Source organism: Heterodontus francisci, chromosome 4 (genome assembly GCF_036365525.1).
Source record: "Heterodontus francisci isolate sHetFra1 chromosome 4, sHetFra1.hap1, whole genome shotgun sequence".
In the NCBI taxonomy this organism is placed as follows: Eukaryota; Metazoa; Chordata; class Chondrichthyes; order Heterodontiformes; family Heterodontidae; genus Heterodontus; species Heterodontus francisci.
This window is the reverse complement of record NC_090374.1, coordinates 40,865,746-40,887,692: the sequence shown is the minus strand read 5'-3', so window position 1 is coordinate 40,887,692 and position 21,947 is coordinate 40,865,746. Positions and strand designations below refer to the sequence as shown.

At 44.7% G+C, this 21,947-nt stretch overlaps 1 protein-coding gene across 5 annotated transcripts in view; it reads left to right on the top strand.

The window, feature by feature from the left end:
- The window catches only part of cfap97 (cilia and flagella associated protein 97), a 49,735-nt gene that overhangs the window by 2,268 nt on the left and 25,520 nt on the right, over positions 1 to 21,947 (top strand). For 4 of the 5 annotated variants that reach the window (XM_068029402.1, XM_068029401.1, XM_068029404.1 and 1 more), the window contains exon 2: positions 3,598 to 3,860. In XM_068029402.1, coding sequence (XP_067885503.1) covers positions 3,598 to 3,860 — 263 coding nt within the window. Of the gene's footprint in view, positions 1 to 3,597; positions 3,920 to 21,947 lie in introns of all 5 variants that reach the window. The other variant, XM_068029403.1, reaches the window with a different exon arrangement.

Here is a 21,947-nt window from a genome sequence, read left to right as displayed (position 1 = left end):
TAATGTAATAAAACATCTTAAGGCTCTTCACAGGAGTTTCACAAAGCAAAATTTGACACCAAGCTACCTAAAGTGATATTTGGACAAATGGCCAAAAACTTGGTCAAAGTGCTAGTTTTTAAGGAGTGTTTTAAAGGATGAAAGAGTGATATAGGGTCTGACACGTTTTGGGTGGAAAATATCCCATTGGAGACTCTTTGTGTCCTCCTCACTCTTTACTTTCCCACCTAACTTTGTGTTTGTCAGTAAACTTGGATACGCTATATTTGGTGCCTTCGTCTAAGTTTTTAATATAGGTTGTAAATAGCTGAGGTCACAACACCGATCTTTGTGGAACCCATTAGTAACAGCCTCCCAATCTGAAAATGACCCATTTATTCCTACTCTTTGTAGAATAGAAATGTACTAGTAATTGCCCATGAATGAACCCTATTCTGTATATAATTTATCTATACATCTAGTAATATATTACAAACCTGGCACCTGTTATCTGCATAGCCTTACTTTCCTGTGGCAACAGCCTTGAGGAAATGTGACGTGCTACATTTATACCCTCCTGCCAGCGATGGTTTTGTCGCACCTCAGTTTCTCCCAGCTACACAGCTGGTATTGCAGAGAAACTCAGATGTTCCAACCAATTGTACTTCTCTACTCCCCAACTTTTAATGTTATACTAAAATATAAAATTCAAGTATTATACCAGATGAGGTCAGAATGTATCACTGACTTTAAATTAGGAACTGAAGTGTGTGTGTGTTTTGGCCCAATTAACCTGTCTCTAACCCCTCTTCACTTGAAGACCAGACTTGCTCTTGACTTCCCATGTATAATACCAAGGCAGAATGATTATTTAAAAAGACATATACAGTACAGAGGACATGCTTTGTCTGTCACATGTATACTTTTGTACATTTCCATTTTGTCACACTTCAGAACAGGAGTTTTTTAAAATAAATATTTAATCGTTTCAGATTACTTTTGGCTGTTCCTCTGTTCAAGTGTGTTTGTCTCTGCAGAATGTTGGGGAACACAACTTCAAACTGAAGAAACATTTTAGTTGTGTTGTCATTAGCTGTATTGAGCATATTCATATCAATGTCTTACAAGGGAGAAGAAAGCCACTGGACTTTAATAAGAACATAAGAAATAGGAGCATGAGTAGGGCATTCCCCCCCGCCCAAGCCTGCCCCACCCTTCAATAAAATCATGGCTGATCTGCCCCAGACCTCAACTCCTCTTTCATGCCAGCTCCTCATAGCCCTCAACTCCCCGATATTTCAGAAATCTGTCTAGCTCCTCTTCAGATACTTTCAGTGATCTAGCCTCCACAGCTCTCTGGGGTAGAGAATTCCAGACAGTCACTCCCCTCTGAGAGAAGAAATTCCTTCGCATCTCAGTTTTAAATGACTGTCCCCTTATTCTGTAACTATGTCCCCTAGTTTGAGATTCCCCCACTAGTGGAAACACCTTCTCAACATCTACCCTGTCAAGCCCCCTCAGAATCTTGTACCTTTCAATAAGATCACCTCATCCTTCTAAACTCCAATGAATAAAGGCCTAACCTGTTTAGCCGTTCTTAATAAGTCAACCCCTTCATCCCAGGAAATTTGCCTACCATTACAGTTGACTAAAATTGTCATGCTGGGTGAGATGAAGCACAAAAAGGGTGCGTATGACAGGTGTCAAGTTGATATTACAAGTGAGAACCGGGCTGAATATAGAAAGTTCAGAGGGAAAGTGAAAAAGAAGATGCGAGGCAAAGAAATGGTATAAGAGACTGGCAGCTAACATAAATGGGAATCCATAAGTCTTCTATAAGCATATAAATAGTAAAAGCGTAGAAGAGGAGTGATGGGGCTGATTACAGGCCAGAAAGGGGATTTACATATGGAGGCCAAGGGCATGGCTGATGTACTAAATAAGTACTTTCCATCTGTCTTTACCAAGGAAGAAGGTACTGCCAAAGCCATAGTGAAAGAGGAAGTATGGACTTAAAATAGATAAAGAGGAGTTATTAGAAAAGCTGTCTGTACTTAATGTTCATAAGTCACTAGGACTGGGTGGATGGCAGCTGAGGATGCTGAGGGAAGTAAGGTTGGAAATTGCAGAGGCACTAGCCATAAGATTCCAGTCTTCCTTAGATGGTGCCAGAGGACGGAGAATTGCTTATGTTACTCTCTTATTCGAAAAGTGTGTAAGGATAAACCCAATAACTACAGGCCAGTCAGTTTAATCTCCTGGTGAGAAAGCTTTTAGAAACAATAATCTGGGATAAAATTAACAGTTACTTGTATAAATGTGGATTAAGTAAGGAAATCCAGCACGGATTTGTTAAAGGCAAATTGTGTTTAACTTGATTACATTTTTTGATGAGGTAAAAGAGAGGGCTGATGAGGGTAATGCGGTTGATGTAGTATATAATGACTTCCAAAATGCATTTGATAAAGTGCCATACAATAGGCTTGTCAGCAAAATTGAAGTCCGTGAAATAAAAGGGACCATGGCAGCATGGATACAAAGTTGGCTGAGTGATAGAAAAGAGAGGGTAGTGGTGAATGGCTGTTTTTCAGACTGGGGGACGGTGGGTGGGGGTGGGGGGGGGGATTCCCCAGGGGTCAGTTTTAGGACCGCTGCCTTCCTTGATCTGGATTAATGACTTAGATATGGGTGTATAGGGCACAATTTCAAAATTTGTGGATGACACAATACTTGAAAGTATTGTAAACTGTGAGGAGGATAGAGATAGAATTCATGGGAACATAGATAGGCTGGTGAAATGGGCTGCATGTGGCAGATGAAATTTAATGCAGTGAAGTAGGAAGTGATACATTTTGGTAGGAAGAATGAGGAGAGGCAATATAAACTGAAAGATACAGTTCTAAAGTGGATGCAGGAGCAAAGGGACCTGGGGGAATAGTTGAAGGTGGCAGGGCATGTTGAGAAAGTGGTTAATAAGGTATGTGGGATCCTGGGCTTTATAAATAGGGGCACAGTGTACAAAAGTAAGGAAGTTCTGGTGAACCTTATAAAATACTGGTTCAACTTCAACTGGAGAATTGTGTCCACTTCTGGGAACCACATTTGAGGAAGGATGTGAAGGCTTTAGAGAGGGTGCAGAAAAGATTTACGAGAATGTTTCCAGGGATGAGGGACTTCAGTTATGAGGATAGATTGTAGAAGCTGGGGCTGTTCTCAGAGAAGAGAAGGTTGCGAAATTTGATAGAGGTGCTCAAAATAATGAGGGCTCTAGACAGTAGATAGGGAGAAACTGTTTGCATTGGCAGAAGGATCGAGAACCAGAAGACACCAATTTAAAATGATTGTAAAAGAACCTAAAGTGCTATGAGAAAAAACTTTTTTTACGCAGTGAGTGGTTATGATCTGGAATGCACTACCTGAAAGTGTGGTGAAGGCAGATTCAATCGTGGCTTTCGAAAGAGAATTCGTTTAAGCACCTGAAGGGAAACAAAATTTGCAGGGCTACGGGGAAAGGGCAGGAGAGTGGGACTAGCTGGGTTGCTCTTGCAGAGAGTTGGCACAGACTCGATGAATCGAATGGCCTCCTGCTGTGTTGTAACCATTCTATGATTCTTTCAGCTATGATGCATTTGGAAAGGAGAGAGCTGCGGAAAATTGTGGCTGATTTTCCAACACGGAGATACGCGAAAAACTACACGTTCAGTAATGAAGAAGCAAAAAGGATTGATTGTGAAAATCAGAGATTGTTACAAGAATTGACCCGAAAAGCCACAAAACCAGCAGCTGTTAGATCAAAGACAGCCATGCCTTCGACGGTCCGAGTCTACCACAGCACTCTGAACAGACAGCGTGAGCAGGAGAGGATTGAAAGAGAAAACTTGGTGAGTTTTCTACATAGCCCAGAGGCAGCGAAGCAGGAATGCCCAGAAAATTTGAAAAGGTACACTGAGGTCTCTACTGAATTAGCTGGTTCCAGAACGAGTTGTGTTGTGATTGTCAGTCAGTCATATCAGCTGGTCAGAGTTCATGGAGTCTCCACTCACTGTGTTTGAATAGTGCATTGAAGCTCCATCCAAGCTCATGCATGGTGAATGATTACTTGAGCTCAGAAACGGGGAGATGCTGCTCAGGGTGCTATAGGAAACCTTGGGGGGGGGGGTGGGGGGGCGGGTGGCGAGGGAGATCAATATTTTGGTTATGGTTTTTTAATTGAAAATGGAGGGAGAGGATGTCCTAGAGGGGTCAGGACAGAATCTATTTGGTTAGAGCTAAGAAACAATGGGGGTACCATTACATTGCTGGGTGTATTCTATAGGCCCCCAACCAGTGGGAAAGATATTGAGGAACAAATTTGCACGGAAATTAGAGAGGTTCCAAAACTTTAGAGTAGTTATAATTGGAGGCTTTAATTATTCTAGAATAGACAGGGATAGTAATGCAAAGGGTGGAGAGGGGTAAGAATTTCTAGAGTGTGTTCAGGAGAACTTTCTACATCAGTATATTCCCAGTCCAACGTGGAAGCAGATACTGTTGGATCTGGTTCTGGAGAATGAGGTGGGTCAAGTGAATCAAGTGGCAGTAGGGGAGCATTTAGAGGACAGCAACCATAGCATCATAAGGTTTAGGTTAGCTATGGAAAAGGACAAGGAGCAATCCAGGATAAAGATAATTGTGGAAGGGACAACTTCAATGAGGTGAAAATGGATCTGGCCCAAGTAAATTGGAATGAAAGATTTGCAGGCAAGACTTTAACTGAACATTGGGCTGTTTTTAAAGAAGTGATAGTTTGGATACAGTGAAGGGACATACACCGGAGGGGGAAAAGGTAGGGCAAACTAATCCAGAGCTCCCTGGATAAGAAATAAAGAATATGATGAAGCAGAAAAAGGGTGCATATGACAAATGTCAGGTGGATAATAGAGAACCAGGCTGAGTATAGAAGGTTCAGAGGGGAACTGATAAAACAAATGAGAAGCAACAAGAAAGTATGAGAAATGACTGGCAGCTATCATAAGTCTGCTGTAGGCATATAAGTTGTAAACGGAGGAGTGGAACTGATTAGGGACCTAAAAGGGGATTTATGCATGGAGGCAGAGGGCATGACTGAGGACGTAAATGAGAATTTGCATCTGTCTTTACCAAGGAAGAAGATGCTTCGCAAGTCATGGTGAAAGAGGAGGTAGTTGAGACACCGGATGGGCTAAAAATTGATAAAGAGGACTTCAAGACTGGATGAGATGCATCAAAAGATACTGAGTGAAGTAAGGGTGGAAATTGCAGAGGCACTGGCAATTCTCCTTATATACATGGGTGGTGCCAGAGGATGGAGAGTTGCAAGGTTACACCCTTGTTCATAAAAGGGTGCAAGGACAAGCCCAGCAACTACAGGCCAGTCAGTTTAATCTCTGTGGTGGGAAAGCTTTTAGAAATGATGATTTACAACAAAATTAATAGTCACTTGGACAAAAGTGGATTAATTAAGGAAAGGCAGCATGGGTTTGTTAAGGGCAAATTGTGTTTAACTAATTTGCTTGATTTTTTTTGCTGAGGTAACAGAGTTGATAATGCAGTTGATGTGGACTTCCAAAAGGCATTTGATAAAGTGCCACGTAACAGACTTGTGAGCAAAGTCAGAGCCCATAGAATAAAAGGGATAGTAACAGTATGGATACGTCATTGGCTGAGTGACAGGAAACAGAGCGTTTGCGACAATCTTCAGCCAGTTGTGCCGAGTGGATGATCCATCTTGGCCTCCTTCTGAAATCCCAAGCATCACAGATGCCAGTCTTCAGCCAATTCGATTCACTCCACGTGATATCAAGAAACGACTGAAGGCACTAGATGCTGCAAAGACTATGAGCCCTGACAACATTCCGGCAATAGTGCTGAATAGTGCTGCAGAACTTGCTGTGCCCAAGCCAAGCTGATCCAAAACAGCCAGGACACTGGCATCTACTTAGCCATGTGGAAAATTGCCCAGGTATGTCCTGTACACACAAAGCATGACAAATCCAACCCAGCCAATAACTGCCCCATCAGTCTCCTCTCAGACATCAGTGAAGTGATGGAAGGTGTCGTCATCAGTGCTATCAAGCGGTACTTGCTTAACAATAACCTGCTCACTGACACTCAGTTTAGGTTCTGCCAGGGCCACTCAGCTCCAAACCTCATTACAGACTTGGTTCAAACATGGACAAAAGAACTGAACTCCAGAGGTGAGGTGGGGGTAACTGCCCTTGACATCAAGCATTTGATCGAGTTTGCCATCAAGGAGCCCTAGCAAAACTGGATTCAGTGGGAATTGGGGTGGAAAGCTCTCAGCTGCTTGGAATCATACCTAGCGCAAAGGAAGATGGTTGTGGTTGTTGGAGTCAATCATCTCAGTTGCAGGAGTTCCTCAGGGTAATGTCCTAGGCCACACCATCTTCAGTTGCTTCATCAATGATCTTCCTTCAATCATAAGGTCAGAAGTGGGGATGTTCGCTGATGATTGCACAATGTTCACCATCGCGACTCCTCAGATACTGAAGCAGTCCGTGTAGAAATGCAGCAAGACCTGGACAATATCCAGGCTTGGGCTGATAAGTGGCAACTAACATTCGCGCCACACAAGTGCCAGGCAATGACTATCTCAAACAAGAGAGAATCTAACCATCTCCCCATGACATTCAATGGCATTACGATTGCTGAATCCCCCACTATCAACATCCTGGGGGTTACCATTGACCAGAAACTGAACTGGAGTAGCCATATAAATACTATGGCTAAAAGAGCAGGTCAGAGACTAGGAATCCTGTGGTGAGTAATTCACCAACTGACTCCCCAAAGCCTGTCCACCATCTACAAGGCACAAGTCAGGAGTGTGATGGAATGCTCTCCACTTGCCTGGATGGGTACAGCTCCAACAACATTCCTGGAGCTTGACACCATCCAGGACAAAGCAGCCTGCTTGATTGGCACCCCATCCACAAACATTCATTCCCTCCACCCCCGACACACAGTGGCAGCAGTATATACCATCTACAAGATGCACTGCAGCAACACACCAAGGCTCCTTAGACAGCACCTTCCAAACCCACGACCTCTACCACCCAGAAGGACATGGACAGCAGATGCATGCGAACATCACCACCTGCAAGTTCCCCTCCAAGTCACACGCCAACCTGACTTGGAACGATATTGCTGTTCCTTCACTACCACTTGGTTAAAATCCTGGAACATCCTTCCTAATAGCACTTTGGGTGTAGCTATCCCACATGGACTGCAGCGTTTCAAGAAGATGGCTCACAGCCACCTTCTGAAGAGCAATTGGGGATAGGCAATAAATGCTAGCGATGCCCACATCCCATGAACGAATAAAAAAAACTTGTTTTTTGGACAGGAGGAAGGGATAGTGGGGTTCCCCAGGGGTGTTGGGACCATTGCTTGTCTTGATATGTATTAATGACCTAGACCTGGGTGTGCAGGGCACAATTTCGGAATTTGTGGATGACACAAAACTTGGAAGTATTGTGAACTATGAGGAGAATAGTGATAAACTTCAAGAGAGCATGGCTAGTAGAATGGTGGCAGATGAAATTCAGTGCAGAAAAGGGCAAAGTGATTCGTTTTAGTAGGAAGAATGAGAAAAGGCAATATAAAATAAAGGGTACAATTCTAATGGGGGTGTAGGGGCAGAGGGACCTGGGGCTATATATGCATAGATCATTGAAGGTTGCAGGGCAGGTTGATAAAGCAGTTAATAAAGCATATGGGTTCCTGGGCTTTATGACTCGGGGCATAAAGTACAAGAACAAGGAAATTATGATAAGCCTATATAAAACACTGGTTCAGGGCAGCACGCTTTCGGAAGAATGTGAAGGCATTAGAGAGGGTGCAGAAAAGATTCCTAAGAATGGTTCCAGGGATGAGGAACTTCAGTTACATGAGTAGGTTGTAGAAGTTGGGGCTATTCTCCTTGGGGAAGAGAAGGTTAAGGGGAGATTTGATAGAGGTGTTCAAAATCGTGAACATATAAACATATGAATTAGGAGTAGGAGTAGGCCACTCAGCCCCTCAAGCCTGCTCCGCCATTCAATAAGTTCATGGCTGAACTGATTACTCCATATTTCCACTACCTCCGATAACCTTCCACCCCCTTGCTTATCAAGAATCTATCTACCTCTGCCGTAAAAATATTCAAAGACTCTGCTTCCACTGCCCTTTGAATAAGAGAGTTCCATAGACTCTCGGCCGTCTGTGAGAAAAAATTTCTCACCTCTGTCTTAAATGGCAACCCCTTATTTTTAAATTGTGACCCCTAGTTCTAGATTCTCCCGCAAGCGAAACAACCTTTCCACGTCGACCCTGTCAAGGCCCCTCAGGATCTTGTATGTTTCAATCAAGTCGCCTCTTAGCGGATACAAGCCTAGCCTGTCCAACCTTTCCTCATAAGACAACCCGCCCATTCCAGGTATTAGTCTAGTAAACCTTCTTGGAACTGCTTCCAAAGCATTTATATCCTTCCTTAAATAAGGTGACCAGTACTGTACACAGATGTGTTCTCACCATTGCCCTGTATAGAAGAAGCATAACCTTCCTACTTTTGTATTCAATTCCCCTGGCAATAAATGATAACATTCTATTAGCTTTCTGAATTGCTTGCTGAGCCTGCATATAACCTTTATGTGATTCATGCACAAGGACATCCAGATCCCTCTGCATCTCAAGCTCTGCAATCTCACCATTTAGATGATATGCTTCTTTTTTATTCATCCTGCCGAAATGGAGAATTTCACATTTTTCCACTTTATACTCCATTTGCCAGATCTTTGCCCATTCACTTAACCTATCTATATCTCTTTGTAGCCTCCTAATGTCCTCTTCACGACCTACTTTCCTACTTATTTCTGGTTGGAGTAGATAGGGAGAAAGTGTTCGCCTTGGCCAAAGGATCCAGACCAGAGAACACCAACTTAAGGTGATTGGCAAAAAAAGCAATGGTGGAATGAGAAAAATCTTTTTTATGCAGAGAGTGGTTAAGATCTGGAATGCACTGTAAGACCCCCTCTCAGGCCTAAAGGTTCTTGTCTTTACTCTTGATGTCAATGGCACACAACAACTTGGATACTGTTTCACTAAATGTGATACACCTTTATTAAATCTCTAAGCAAAAGTACATAACATAAGAATTAGGAGCAGAAGTAGGCCATTCAGCCCCTCTAGCCTGCTCCACCAGTCAATAAGATCATGACTGATCTGTTTGTATCTGTAATTCCACACTCCCATCTACCCCTGATAACTTTTGATTCCCTTGCCTAACAAGAATCTATTACCCCCGCCTTAAAATTATTTAATGACTCTGCCTCCACCATCTTCTGAGGCAGAGAGTTCTAAAGTTGCACAACCCTCTGAGAGAGAAAATTTCTCCTCATCTCTGTCCCAAAAGGGTGACCCCTAGTTCTGGACTCCCCCACAAGAGGAAACATCCTTTCCACATCCACCTTGTCAAGACCGTTCAGGATCTTATATACTTCAATCAAGTCTTCCCTCATTTTTCTAAACTCCAATGAGAACAGGGGATCCAGAGGGTAACACTGGAGGAACCTAAGCTCTTGCAATTATCCAACAGGTTGATGTTCTTGCAGTTTGTGTCAATGAGTGCAGGGGCTGTAGGGAGGTTGAACAAACTGACCACAGCAATGTGGTACAGGGGGCCATTCAAGTGGGTGGAGTTAAAAGGAATAATAAAAGCAAAATACTGCAGATGCTGGAAATCTGAAATAAAAACAGAAAGTACTGGAAAAACTCAGCATTGTCTGGCAGCATCCGTGGAGAGAGAAGCAGAGTTAACGTTTCAGGTCAGTGACCCTTCATCAGAACTGACAAATATTAGAAATGTGTAAAAGATTTTGAGCAAGTAAAGCGGGGGTGGGGCAAGAGATAACAAAAGAGAAGGTGTTGTTAGGACAAGGTCAAAGGGAATAACTGGCCAAAAGGTCATGGAACAAAGGCAAACGGTATGTTAACGGTGTGGTGAAAGACAAAGCGTTAGTACAGAGAGGGTGTTAATTGACTGTAAAATGAACAGCCCTGGCTCCAAGCACAAACATTAAAAAAAAAGTTGTAGGCACAGTAGAAATAAAATAAAATAAACAAATAAAAAAGAAAAAATAACTTAAAAGAAAAAGGGGGCCCGTCATACTCTGAAGTTATTGAACTCAATGCTCAGTCCAGCAGGCTGTAGCGTGCCTAATCTGTAAATGAGATGCTGTTCCTCGAGCTGCCGTTGATGTTCACTGGAACACTGCAGCAATCCTGGGACAGAGGTTTGAGCATGAAGGTGGGGGGTGGGGGGGTAGTGCTGTTGAAATGGCCAGCAACCAGATGCTCGGGATCATTCTTATGGACTGAGCAGAGGTGTTCCGCAAAGCTGTCACCCAATCTGTGTTTGGTCTCCCCAACATAGAGGAGACACATTGTGAGCAAGGAATACAGTATATTAAATTGAAAGAAGTACAAGTAAATTGCTGCTTCACCTGAAAGAAGTGTTTGGGGCCTTGGATAGTGAGGAGAGAGGAGGTAAATGGGCAGGTATTACACCTCCTGCGATTGCAGGGGAAGGTGCCGTGGGAAGGGGACGAGGTGGTGGGAGTAATGGAGAAGTGGACGAGGGTGTCGAGGAGGGAATTATTCCTTCGGAATGCTGACAGGGAAAGGGAGGGGAAGATGCGTTTGGTAGTGGGCATCATGCTGGATGTTGTGGAAATGGTGGAGGATGATCCTTTGGATGTGGAGGCTGGTGGGGTGGAAAGTGAGGACAAGGGGAACCCTGTTGTGGTTCTGGGAGGGAGGGGAAGGGGTGAGGATAGAGGTGCGGGAAATGGGCAGGTCACGGTTGAGGGCCCTGTCAACAACAACTCGGATGAGGAAAAAGGAAGACATATGAGGAGCACTGTCGTGGAAGGTAGCATCATCAGAGCAGATGCGTCAGAGACTGAGAGAATGGAATGGGGTCCTTACAGGAGGTAGGGTGTGAAGAAGTGTAGTGGAGGTAGCTGTGAGAGTCAGTGGGCTTATAATGAATTTAAGTAGGCAGCCTATCCCCAGAGATGGAGACAGAGACGTCGAGGAAGGGAAGGGAAGTGTCGGCGATGGACCATGTGAAGGTGAGAGAAGGGTGGAAATTAGAAGCAAAGTTGATGAAGTTTTCTAGTTCCGGGCGGGAACAGGAAACTGCACTGATACAGTCATCAATGTACCGGAAAAAGAGCTGGGGAGGGGGCCTGAGGATCATCCTCTGCCATTTCTGCCACATCCAGCGTGATGCCACTACCAAACGCATCTTCCCTTCCCCTCCCTTCCCGTCAGCATTCCAAAGGGATCGTTCCCTCCGCGACACCCTCGTCCACTCCTCCATTACTCCCACCACCTCGTCCCCTTCCCACAGTACCTTCCCCTGCAATCGCAGGAGGTGTAATACCCGCCCGTTTACCTCCTCTCTCCTCACTATCCAAGGCCCCAAACACTCCTTTCAGGTGAAGCAGCGATTTACTTGTACTTCTTTCAATTTAGTATACTGCATTCGCTGCTCACAATGTGGTCTCCTCTACATTGGGGAGACCAAACGCAGATTGGGTGACAGCTTTGTGGAACACCAGTCCGTAAGCATGAACCCGCGTTTCTGGTTGCTGGCCATTTCAATACACACACCCTGCTCTCATGCTCAAATATCTGTCCTGGGATTGCTGCAGTGTTCCAGTGAACATCAACGCAAGCTCGAGGAACAACACCTCATTTACTGATTAGGCACGTTACAGCCTGCCAGACTGAACGTTGAGTTCAATCATTTCAGAGCATGACGGGCCCCCTTTTTATTTTTAGTTATTTTTACTGTTTTATTTGTTTGTTTTATTTTAGTTTGTTTAGGTTGTTTCTACTGTGCCTACCCACTTTTCTTTTATGTTTGTGCTCTGAGCCAGGGCTGTTCATTTTGCAGTCAATTGACACCCTCTCTGTACTAATGTTTTGTCTTTCACCACACCTTTAACATACCGTTTGCTTTTGTTCCATGACCTTCTGGTCAGTTATTCACTGTGACCCTGTCCTATCAACACCTCTTTTGTTATCTCTTGCCCCACCCCCGCTTTACTTGCTTAAAACCTTTTACATTTCAAATATTTGTCAGTTCTGATGAAGGGTCACTGACCTGAAACGTTAACTCTGCTTCTCTCTCCACAGATACTACCAGACATGCTGAGTATTACCAGCATTTCTTGTTTTAATTTCAGATTTCAAGCATCTGCAGTATTTTGCTTTTACAAATAAGAGAGATACTGTTATACTTTGAGATAGCAGCAGAGGGTGCTAACATTTGACAAGTAAGTGCTGCCTACATATCTTTCTAATGCTGCTAAATTAATCAGTGTGAAAGAAACCATTTATTGATCAATATGACCTGCATGAGTCAGTTTTATAGTAAATGCCTCCCAGCTAGTCTACTTGATTAAAGGACAAGGTTCTAAGTTCAACAGTTCCACCACAAAATGAGCAAGCAGGATTCTATAGCAAAGGAACGAAAAAAATCTGTGTGTATTTCTTAATCACAGAATCACAAAATTGTTACAGCACAGAAGGAGGCCGTTCTGCCCATCATGTCTGTACCGGCTTTCCAAATGAGCCATCTTCTTCTTTGGCCTCCTTGTCTCGAGAGACAATGGGTAAGCGCCTGGAGGTGGTCAGTGGTTTGTGAAGCAGTGCCTGGAGTGGCTATAAAGGCCAATTCTAGAGTGACAGACTCTTCCACAGGTGCTGCAGATAGAATTGTTTATCGGCACTGTTACACAGTTGGTTCTCCTTGCGCTTCTGTCTTTTTTCCTGCCAACTGCTAACTCTCTTCGACTCGCCACATTTTAGCCCCACCTTTATGGCTGCCCACCAGCTCTGGCGATCACTGGCAACTGACTCCCACGACTTCTGATCAATGTCACAGGACTTCATGTCGCATTTGCAGACGTCTTTAAGGCGGAGATATGGACGGCCGATGGGTCTGATACCAGTGATGAGCTCGCTGTACAATGTGTCCTTGGGGATCCTGCCATCTTCCATGCGGCTCACGTGGCCAAGCCATCTCAAGTGCCACTGGCTCAGTGGGGTGTATATGCTGGGATGTTGGCTGCCTCGAGGACTTCTGTGTTGGAGATACGGCCCTGCCACCTGATGCCAAGGATTCTCCGGAGGCAGTGACGATGGAATGAATTGAGACGTCGCTCTTGGCTGACATACGTTGTCCAGGCCTCGCTGCCGTAGAGCAAGGTACTGAGGACACAGCCTTGATACACTCGGACTTTTGTGTTCCGTGTCAGTGTGCCATTTTCCCACACTCTCTTGGCCAGTCTGGACGTAGCAGTGGAAGCCTTTCCCATGCGCTTGTTGATTTCTGCATCGAGAGACAGGTTACTGGTGATAGTTGAGCCTAGGTAGGTGAACTCTTGAACCACTTCCAGAGCGTGGTCACCGATATTGATGGATGGAGCATTTCTGACGTCCTGTCCCATGATGTTCATTTTCTTGAGGCTGATGGTTAGGCCAAATTCGTTGCAGGCAGCCGCAATCCTGTCGATGAGTCTATGCAGACACTCTTCAGTGTGAGATGTTAATGCAGTATTGTCAACAAAAAGGAGTTCCCTGATGAGGACTTTCCGTACTTTGGTCTTCGCTCTTAGACGGGCAAGGTTGAACAACCTGCCACCTGACCTTGTGTGGAGGAAAATTACTTCTGAAGACTTGAACGCATGTGAGAGCAGCAGAGAGAAGAAGATCCCAAACAGTGTAGGTGCGAGAACACAGCCCTGTTTCACGCCACTCAGGATAGGAAATGGGTCTGATGAGGCGCTGCTATGCTGAGTTGTGCCTTTCATATTGTCATGGAATGAGGTGATGATACTTAGTAGCTTTGGTGGACGTCCGATCTTTTCTAGTAGTCTGAAGAGACCATGTCTGCTGCCGAGGTCAAAGGCTTTGGTGAGATCAATAAAAGCAACGTAGAGGGGCATCTGTTGTTCGCGGCATTTCTCCTGTAGTTGGCGAAGGGAGAACAGCATGTCAATGGTGGATCTCTCTGCTCGAAAGCCACATTGTACCTCAGGGTAGACATCCTTAGCCAACTTCTGGAGCCTGTTTAAAGTGACTCGAGCGAAGACTTTCCCCATTATGCAGAGCAGGGAGATTCCACGGTAGTTGTTGCAGTCACCGCGGTCACCCTTGTTCTTATAGAGGGTGATGATATTGGCATCGCGCATGTCCTGTGGTACTGCTCCCTCATCCCAGCACAGGCAAAGCAGTTCGTAGAGTGCTGAAAGTATAGCAGGCTTGGCACTCTTGATTATTTCAGGGGTAATGCCGTCCTTTCCGTATGAACAATTCACAGAATGCCATTACCCCGCCTTCTCCCCATAACCCTGCACATTCTTCCTCTTCAGATAACAGTCTAATTCCCTTTTGAATGCCTCGATTGAACCTGTCTCCACCACACACTCTGGCAATGCTTTCCAGATCCTAACCACTCGTGTGAAGAAGTTTTTCCTCATGTCGCTTTTGCTTCTTTTGCCAATCACTTTGAATCTGTGCCCTCCCGTTCTCAATCCTTTCACAAGTAGATGTTTGTCCCTATCCGTTTTGTTGAGACCCCCTCATGATTTTGAATACCCCTATCAAATCTCCTCTCAGCCTTCTCTTCAAGGAAAACAGTCCTAACTTCTCCAGTCTGTCTTCATACCTGAAGTTCCTTATCCCTGGAACCATTCTCGTGAATCTTTTCTGTACTCTCTCCAATGCTTTCATATCTTTCTTAAAGTGCAGTGCCCAGAAACTGGATGCAGTATTCCAGCTGAGGCCGGACTAGTGTCTTATACAAGTTTAACATAACCTCTTGCTCTGGTACTCTATGCCCCTATTAATAAAGCCCAGGATACTGTATGCTTTATTAACTGGTCTTTCAACCTGCCCTGCCACCTTCAATGACTTATGCACATATACCCCCCAGTTCCCTCTGCTCTTGTATCCCCTTTAGAGTTGTACCCTTTATGTTATATTGTCTTTCAATGTTCTTCCTACTAAATGAGTCATAGAGAGATACAGCACTGAAACAGGCCCTTCGGCCCACCAAGTCTTGTGCCGACTGTCAACCACCCATTTATACTAATCCTACATTAATCCTATTTTCCCCTCACATCCCCACCTTCCCTCAATTCTCCTACCACCTACCTACACTGGGGGCAATTTACAATGGCCAATTTCCCTATCAACCCGCAAGTCTTTGGCATGTGGGAGGAAACCAGAGCACCCAGAGGAAACCCACGTAGGTCACAGGGAGAACTTTCAAACTCCGCACAGGCAGTAACCAGAACCGAACCCGGGTCGCTGGAGCTGTGAGGCTGCGGTGCTAACCACTGCACCACTGTGCCGCCCTGACTTTGCAAATGACTTTGCACTTCTCCACATTGAATTTCATCTGTTACTTGTCCACCCATTCCACCAACTTGTCTATGTCCTTTTGGAGATCTACACTATCTTCCTCACAGTTCACAATCCTTCCAAGTTTTGTATCATCTGCAAATTTTGAAATTGTGCCCTGTACACTAAGGTCTAGGTCATTAACATATATCAGGAAGAGCAAGGGTCCCAGCACTGACCCTTGGGGAACTCCATTATAAACCTTCCTCCAGCCCGAAGAACATCCATTAATCACTACTCTCTGTTTCCTGTCACTCAAGCCAATTTCGTATCCATGTTGCTACTGTCCCTTTTATTCTATGAGCTATGATTTTGCTCACAAGTCTGTTGTTTGGCACTGTATCAAATGCCTTCTGGAAGTCCATTTACACCACGTCAACAACATTACCATCATCATGCCTCTCAGTTACGTCCTCAAAAAAGCTCCAAGTTAGTTAAGCATGATTTTCCCTGAATGAATCCGTGCTGGCTTTCCTTTAATTAACCTGTGACTATTAATTTTGTCACAAATTATTGCTTCTGGATATTTCCCCACCACCAAAGTTAAATTGACTGGCCTGTAGTTGCTGGGCTTATCGTTGCATCCTTTTTTGAACCAGGGTGTAACATTTGCAGTTCCCCATCCCTGAGTCTAAGGAAGATTAGAAAATTATGGCCATTGCCTCTGCAATTTCCACTCTCACTTCCTCAGTATCCTTGAATGCATCTCATCCGGCCCTGGTGCTTTATCAACTTTAAGTATAGATAGCCTATCTAATACCTTATCAATTTTAAATCCTTCTGGTATATTAATTATTGTTGATTCATTAATACTGACCAATTTTAAAATAGAGATTGGTGATCACTAAAATAGCAAGAACGCTAATTTTAATAAAGCTTCAGCAAATTCAGTGAAACAAGGCACAGAGTAAATTAAACTTGTGCTCCAACAATAATCATACATCTAGCCAAGCTTTTCCAGTACAGCGACAACACTGGCATCTACTCAATAAAGTGGAACATTTCCATGGTATATCCTAGCCACAAAAAGCAGGAGAAATCCAACATAGCCAATTTCCTCTCAATCATCAGCAAAATGATAGCAGGAGTGCTATTAAGCGGCACTTGCTCACCAAATAACCTGCTCACCAATATTCAGTTTGGGCTATACCATTCAGCTCCAGACCCCATTTCAGCCTAGGTCCGAACATAGGCACAAGCTGAATTCCGGAGGTGAGTGTGAGGACTGCTCAACATCATCGTCAGCTGTCCCTCAATTTGAGGTTGACGTCTGCCCAGGGTGGCGAGTTTCTGCCATGGGTCTTCATGTGGTAGAATAGGACGATTCTCAACCCACAGATCTTTGGGCACATGGGGCAGGATGTCCCATGAGGTTGTGGGATCCAGAGTGCAAGATTTGTTTCCTTTTTCCTTCTCTGCTGCCGCTTTGCCAAATCATTAAGACGTTTGGACTCAAAGCATGATGCAGCTTGATGAACAAGTTGCCGTCGTTTTGAATGATTGATAGCAAGCTCCTCCCAGTTACCAGTGTCAATGCAGCAGCACTTCAGAGAGAGCTTCAGCGTTTTCTGTGTCCTCTCCTAGAATGCTGGCCATTTGAGAGTTGAGAAAACAGGACCTGACGGGGGAAACAGTTTTCGACCATACAGACACCATGTCCAGTCATCGAAGTTGATTTTGCAGGAGTTTTGCCTGAATGCTTATGGAGCTCGCTTCAAAAGGACACTAGTGTTTGTTTAATGGTCCTGCCATTGAATACGGAGGATGCAGTGGAGACATTGCTGATGGAATTTCTTTAGCACTCTTATGTGTCGCTGATACACAGTCCAGGCCTCACTACAGTTCAGGAGTATGGTGACGACAACTGCAAAGTACACAAGGACTTGCGGAAATCTTTGTCATCAAACACGCGCTGCCATAGTTTTTTTTATTTCATGGGATGTGGGCATCACTGACAAGACCAGCATTTGTTGCCCATCCCTAATTGCCCTTGAATTGAGTGGCTTGCTAGGCCTTTTCAGAGGGCAGTTAAGAGTCAACCACCTTGCTGTGGGTCTGGAATCCCATGTAGGCCAGCCCAGGTAAGGACAGCAGATTTCTTTCCCTAAAGGTCGTTAGTGAACCAGGCTTTTACAACAATCGATGACGGTTTCATGGCGCCATTACTGAGACTAACTTTCAATTCCAGATTTTTATTTATTAATTGATTAATTGAATTTAAATCCCACCAGCTGATGTGGTGGGATTTGAACCCATGTCCGCAGGGCATTAGCCTGCGTCTCTGGATTACTAGTTCAGTGACGTTACCACCATATATGGTTGCAAAGCTGAAACTTAAAGGAATTGACGGAAGGGCACCTCCAGGAGTGGAGCCTGCGGCTTACTTTGACCCAGCATGGGAAGTTTGTAGAAGGCTTGACATCAAGACAGCATTCAACTAAGTCTGACATCAAGGAGCCCTAATAAAACTTGTCAGTGGGAATCAGATTCCCCATTCCCAACCTCGGGCAACTTCCCTCCCGCATTCGCTGAAACGCTGGCACGGACCTGTCCCCCATTGTTGAAGCCTACCGGAGGGGAGAAAACAGGAATTATAGTTGAGGTCTGAAGTTATTAAAGCCAACTTCCAAGTAGAAGGAAGAGATGCTGTTCCTTAAACCTGTTTTGAGCTTTATTGGAATAGTGTAGAAGGCCGAAGACAGATATCTCAAAAGTGGGAAGGAGGCGGAGAATTCACGTGGCAAGCAAAGGGAGTTCTGGGTCACATTTGCAGACTGAACAGAGGTGTTCAACAGAATGTTTGTCTAATCTGTATTTCATATCATCATTGTAGATGAGACTCTACTTTGAACAATGAATACAACATAGTAGGCTGGAGGAAGTATGTGTAAAATTGCAGTCGTGTCCTGAAGGCGAGTTATGGGCCCTGGGCTGTGTTGTAGGAAGTATTGAGTGAGCATTACCTGCGCTTGCATGGAGGTGCCAAGAGGAGGAGAGCTGGTGCTGAGGTTGATGGAAGAGTGTACCAGGGTGTAACAGAGGGAACAGTTCCTTAGGATTGCTGAGAGGAGTGAGGAGGTGAGAAAAAATATTTGGAGGGAGCAGTAATGATGGAGGATGAGCTGTTGAATGTGGACTTAGGTGGGATGGCAGGTGAGGACATGGGTTGTGGGGGACAGGCCCTATCACAGTTCTGAGAAGGGGGTGAGGGCAGAAATACAGGAAATAGGTTGACCAAGGACCCTAGCAACCAACTTTTGTTTCCTTCCATCAGAATCCTAGTGGATGGAACTAGTTCTACTTTGCCTGTTTTTCATACACCACGTTCCAATTACTGATCTATCGAGTTTTTCTCTCATTCTCTATGTCTCACATATGTCTTTTATTTCTCTCATTATGCCTCCTTTTGTCTCCTGTGTATGTCATTTCTGCCCTTTAACCATTTTCTGATCTCTACCATAGCAATTTATAGGTTGTTGAGTGTGTTTTTTGTGTGTATGTTCATCATGGTGTGTTTATCTTCTCCTTATACTGTTCCTTCTTAAATGCTGTTTGTGTCTAATATCTTTTCTGAGGAAGGTTTTATGTTTCAAAAGTTAACTTTATTCATTCATGGGTTGTGGGCATTGCTGGCAAAGCCAGCATTTATTGCACACCCCTAATTGCCCTTGTGAAGGTGGTGGTAAGCCGTCTTCTTGAACCGCTGCAGTTTGTGTGGTGCAGGTACACCGCAGTGCTTTCAGGAAGGGAGCTCCAGGATTTTGACCCAGCGACAGTGAAGGAATGGTGATATATTTCTAATGCAGGATGCCATGTGACTTTTTAAATATTCTTTCATGGAATGTGGGCATCACTAGCAAGGCCAGCATTTGTTGCCTGTCCTTAATTGCCCTTGACAACTGAGTGGCTTGCTAGGCCATTTTAGAGGGCAGGTAAGAGCCAACCACATTGCTTTGCATCTGGAGGCACATGAAGGTCAAACCAGGTAAGGACGTCAAATTTTCTTCCCTAAAGGGCATTAGTGAGCCAGGTGGGTTTTTATGACAAGCAATAGTTTCAGGGCACCAATACTGGACTAGCTTTTAATTCCATATTTTTTAAATTAATTAATTCAATTTCAATTCCACCAGCTGCCATGGTGGGATTTGAACCCGTATCCCTGGGCATTAGCCTGGGTCTCTAGATTACAAATTCAGTGACACCACCACTACATCACTGTCTTCACCCGTTGAAGGGGAACTTGCAGGTGGTGGTGTTCCCATGTGCATGCTGCCTTTGTCCTTTTTAAGTGTTAGAGATCGTGGGTTTGGAAGGTGCTGTCCAAGAAACTTTGGTGAGTTGCTGCAGTGAATCTCGTGAATGGTACACAATGCAGCTATGGTGTGCTAATGTTGGAGGGAATGAATGCTTAAGGTGGTGAATGGGGTGCCAGTTATGCAGGCTGCTTTGCCCTGGATGGTGTCAAGCTTCCCGAGTGTTATTGGAGCTGCACTCATCCAAGCATGTGGAGAGTACTCCATCACACGCCTGACTTGCGCCTTGTAGATGGTGGACAGGCTTTGGGGAGTCAGGAGGTTAGTTTCTCGCTGCAGAATTCCCAGACTTTGACCTGCTCTTGTAGCCACTGTATTTATGTGGCTGGTCCAATTAAGTTTCTGGTCAATGGTGATCCCCAGAATAGAGTCAGAGTTATACAGCACAGAAACAGGCCCTTCGGCCCATCATGACTGTGCCAGCCATCAAGCACCTAACTATACTAATCCCATTTTCCAGCACTTGGCCTGTAGCTTTGTATGCTATGGCATTTCAAGTGCTCATCTAAATACTTCTTAAATGTTGTGAGGGTTCCTGCCTCTACCACATCTTCAGGCAGTGCGTTCCAGATTCCAACCACCCTCTGAGTGAAAACGTTTTTCCTCAAATCCCCTGTAAACCTCCTGCCCCTTAACTTAAATCTATGCCCCCTGGTTATTGACCCCTCCGCTAAGGGAAAAAGTTTCTTCCTATCTAACCCATCAATGCCCCTCATAATTTTGTATACCTCAATCATGTCCCCCCTCAGCCTTCTCTGGTCCAAGGAAAACAACCCTAGCCTATCCAGTCTCTCTTCATAGCTGAAATGCTCCAGCCCAGGCAACATTCTGGTGAATCTCCTCTGCACCCTCTCCAGGACAATCACATTCTTCATATAGTGTGATGCCCAGAACTGTACACAGTACTCCAGCTGTGGCCTAACTAGCGTTTTATACAGCACCATCATAACCTCCCTGCTCTTATATTCTATGCCTTGGCTAATAAAGGCAAGACTCCCATATGCCTTCCTAACCACCTTTATCTACCTGTGCTGCTGCCTTCAGTGATCTATAGACAAGTACACCAAGGTCCCTCTGACCTTCTGTACTTCCGAGGGTCCTACCATCCATCGTATATTCCCTTGCCTTGTTAGTCCTCCCAAAATGCATCATCTCATACTTCTCAGGATTAAATTCCATTTGCCACTGTTCTGCCCATCTTACCAGCCCATCTATATCGTCCTGTAATCTAAGGCTTTCCTCCTCACTATTTACGACACCACCAATGTTTGTGTCATCTGTGAACTTACTGATCGTACCCCTAATATTCACGTCTAAATCATTAATGTACGCTACAAACAGCAAGGGTCCCAGCACCGATCCCTGTGGTACACCACTGGTCACAGACTTCCACTCGCAAAAACAACCCTTGACCATCACCGTCTGCCTCCTGCCACTAAGCCAATTTTGGAACCAATTTGCCAAATTGCCCTGGATCCCATGGGCTCTTATCTTCTTAGCTAATCTCCCATGCGGGACCTTATCAAAAACCTTACTGAAGTCCATGTAGACTACATCAACTGCTTTACCCTCATCTACACATCTAGTCACCTCCTCGAAAAATTCAATCAAGTTAGTTAGACACGATCTCCCCCTGACAAAGCCATGCTGACTTTCCCTGATTAATCCCTGCCTCTCCAAGTGGAGATCAATCCTGTCCCTCAGAATTTTTTCCAATACTTTCCCTACTACTGATGTTAGACTCACCAGCCTGTAATTACCTGGTTTATCCCTGCTACCCATTTTCTGTCCTCCAATCCACTGGTACCTCTCCTGTGGCCAGAGAGGATTTGAAAATTTGTGTCAGAGCCCCTGCTATCTCCTCCCTTGCCTCTCCTTACAGCCTGGGATACATCTCATCTGGGCCTGGGGATTGATCCACTTTTAAGCCCGCTAAAACAGCTAATACTTCCTCACTTTCAATGCTAATATGTTCAAGTATATCACAATCCCCTTCCCTGATCTCTACACCTACATCGTCCTTCTCCATAGTGAACACAGATGCAAAGTAATCATTTTAAACCTCACCTATGTCCTCCAGCTCCGCATTGAGATTGCCACTTTGGTCCCTCATGGGCCCTTCTCTTTCTCTGGTTATCCTCTTGCCCTTAATGTACTTATAAA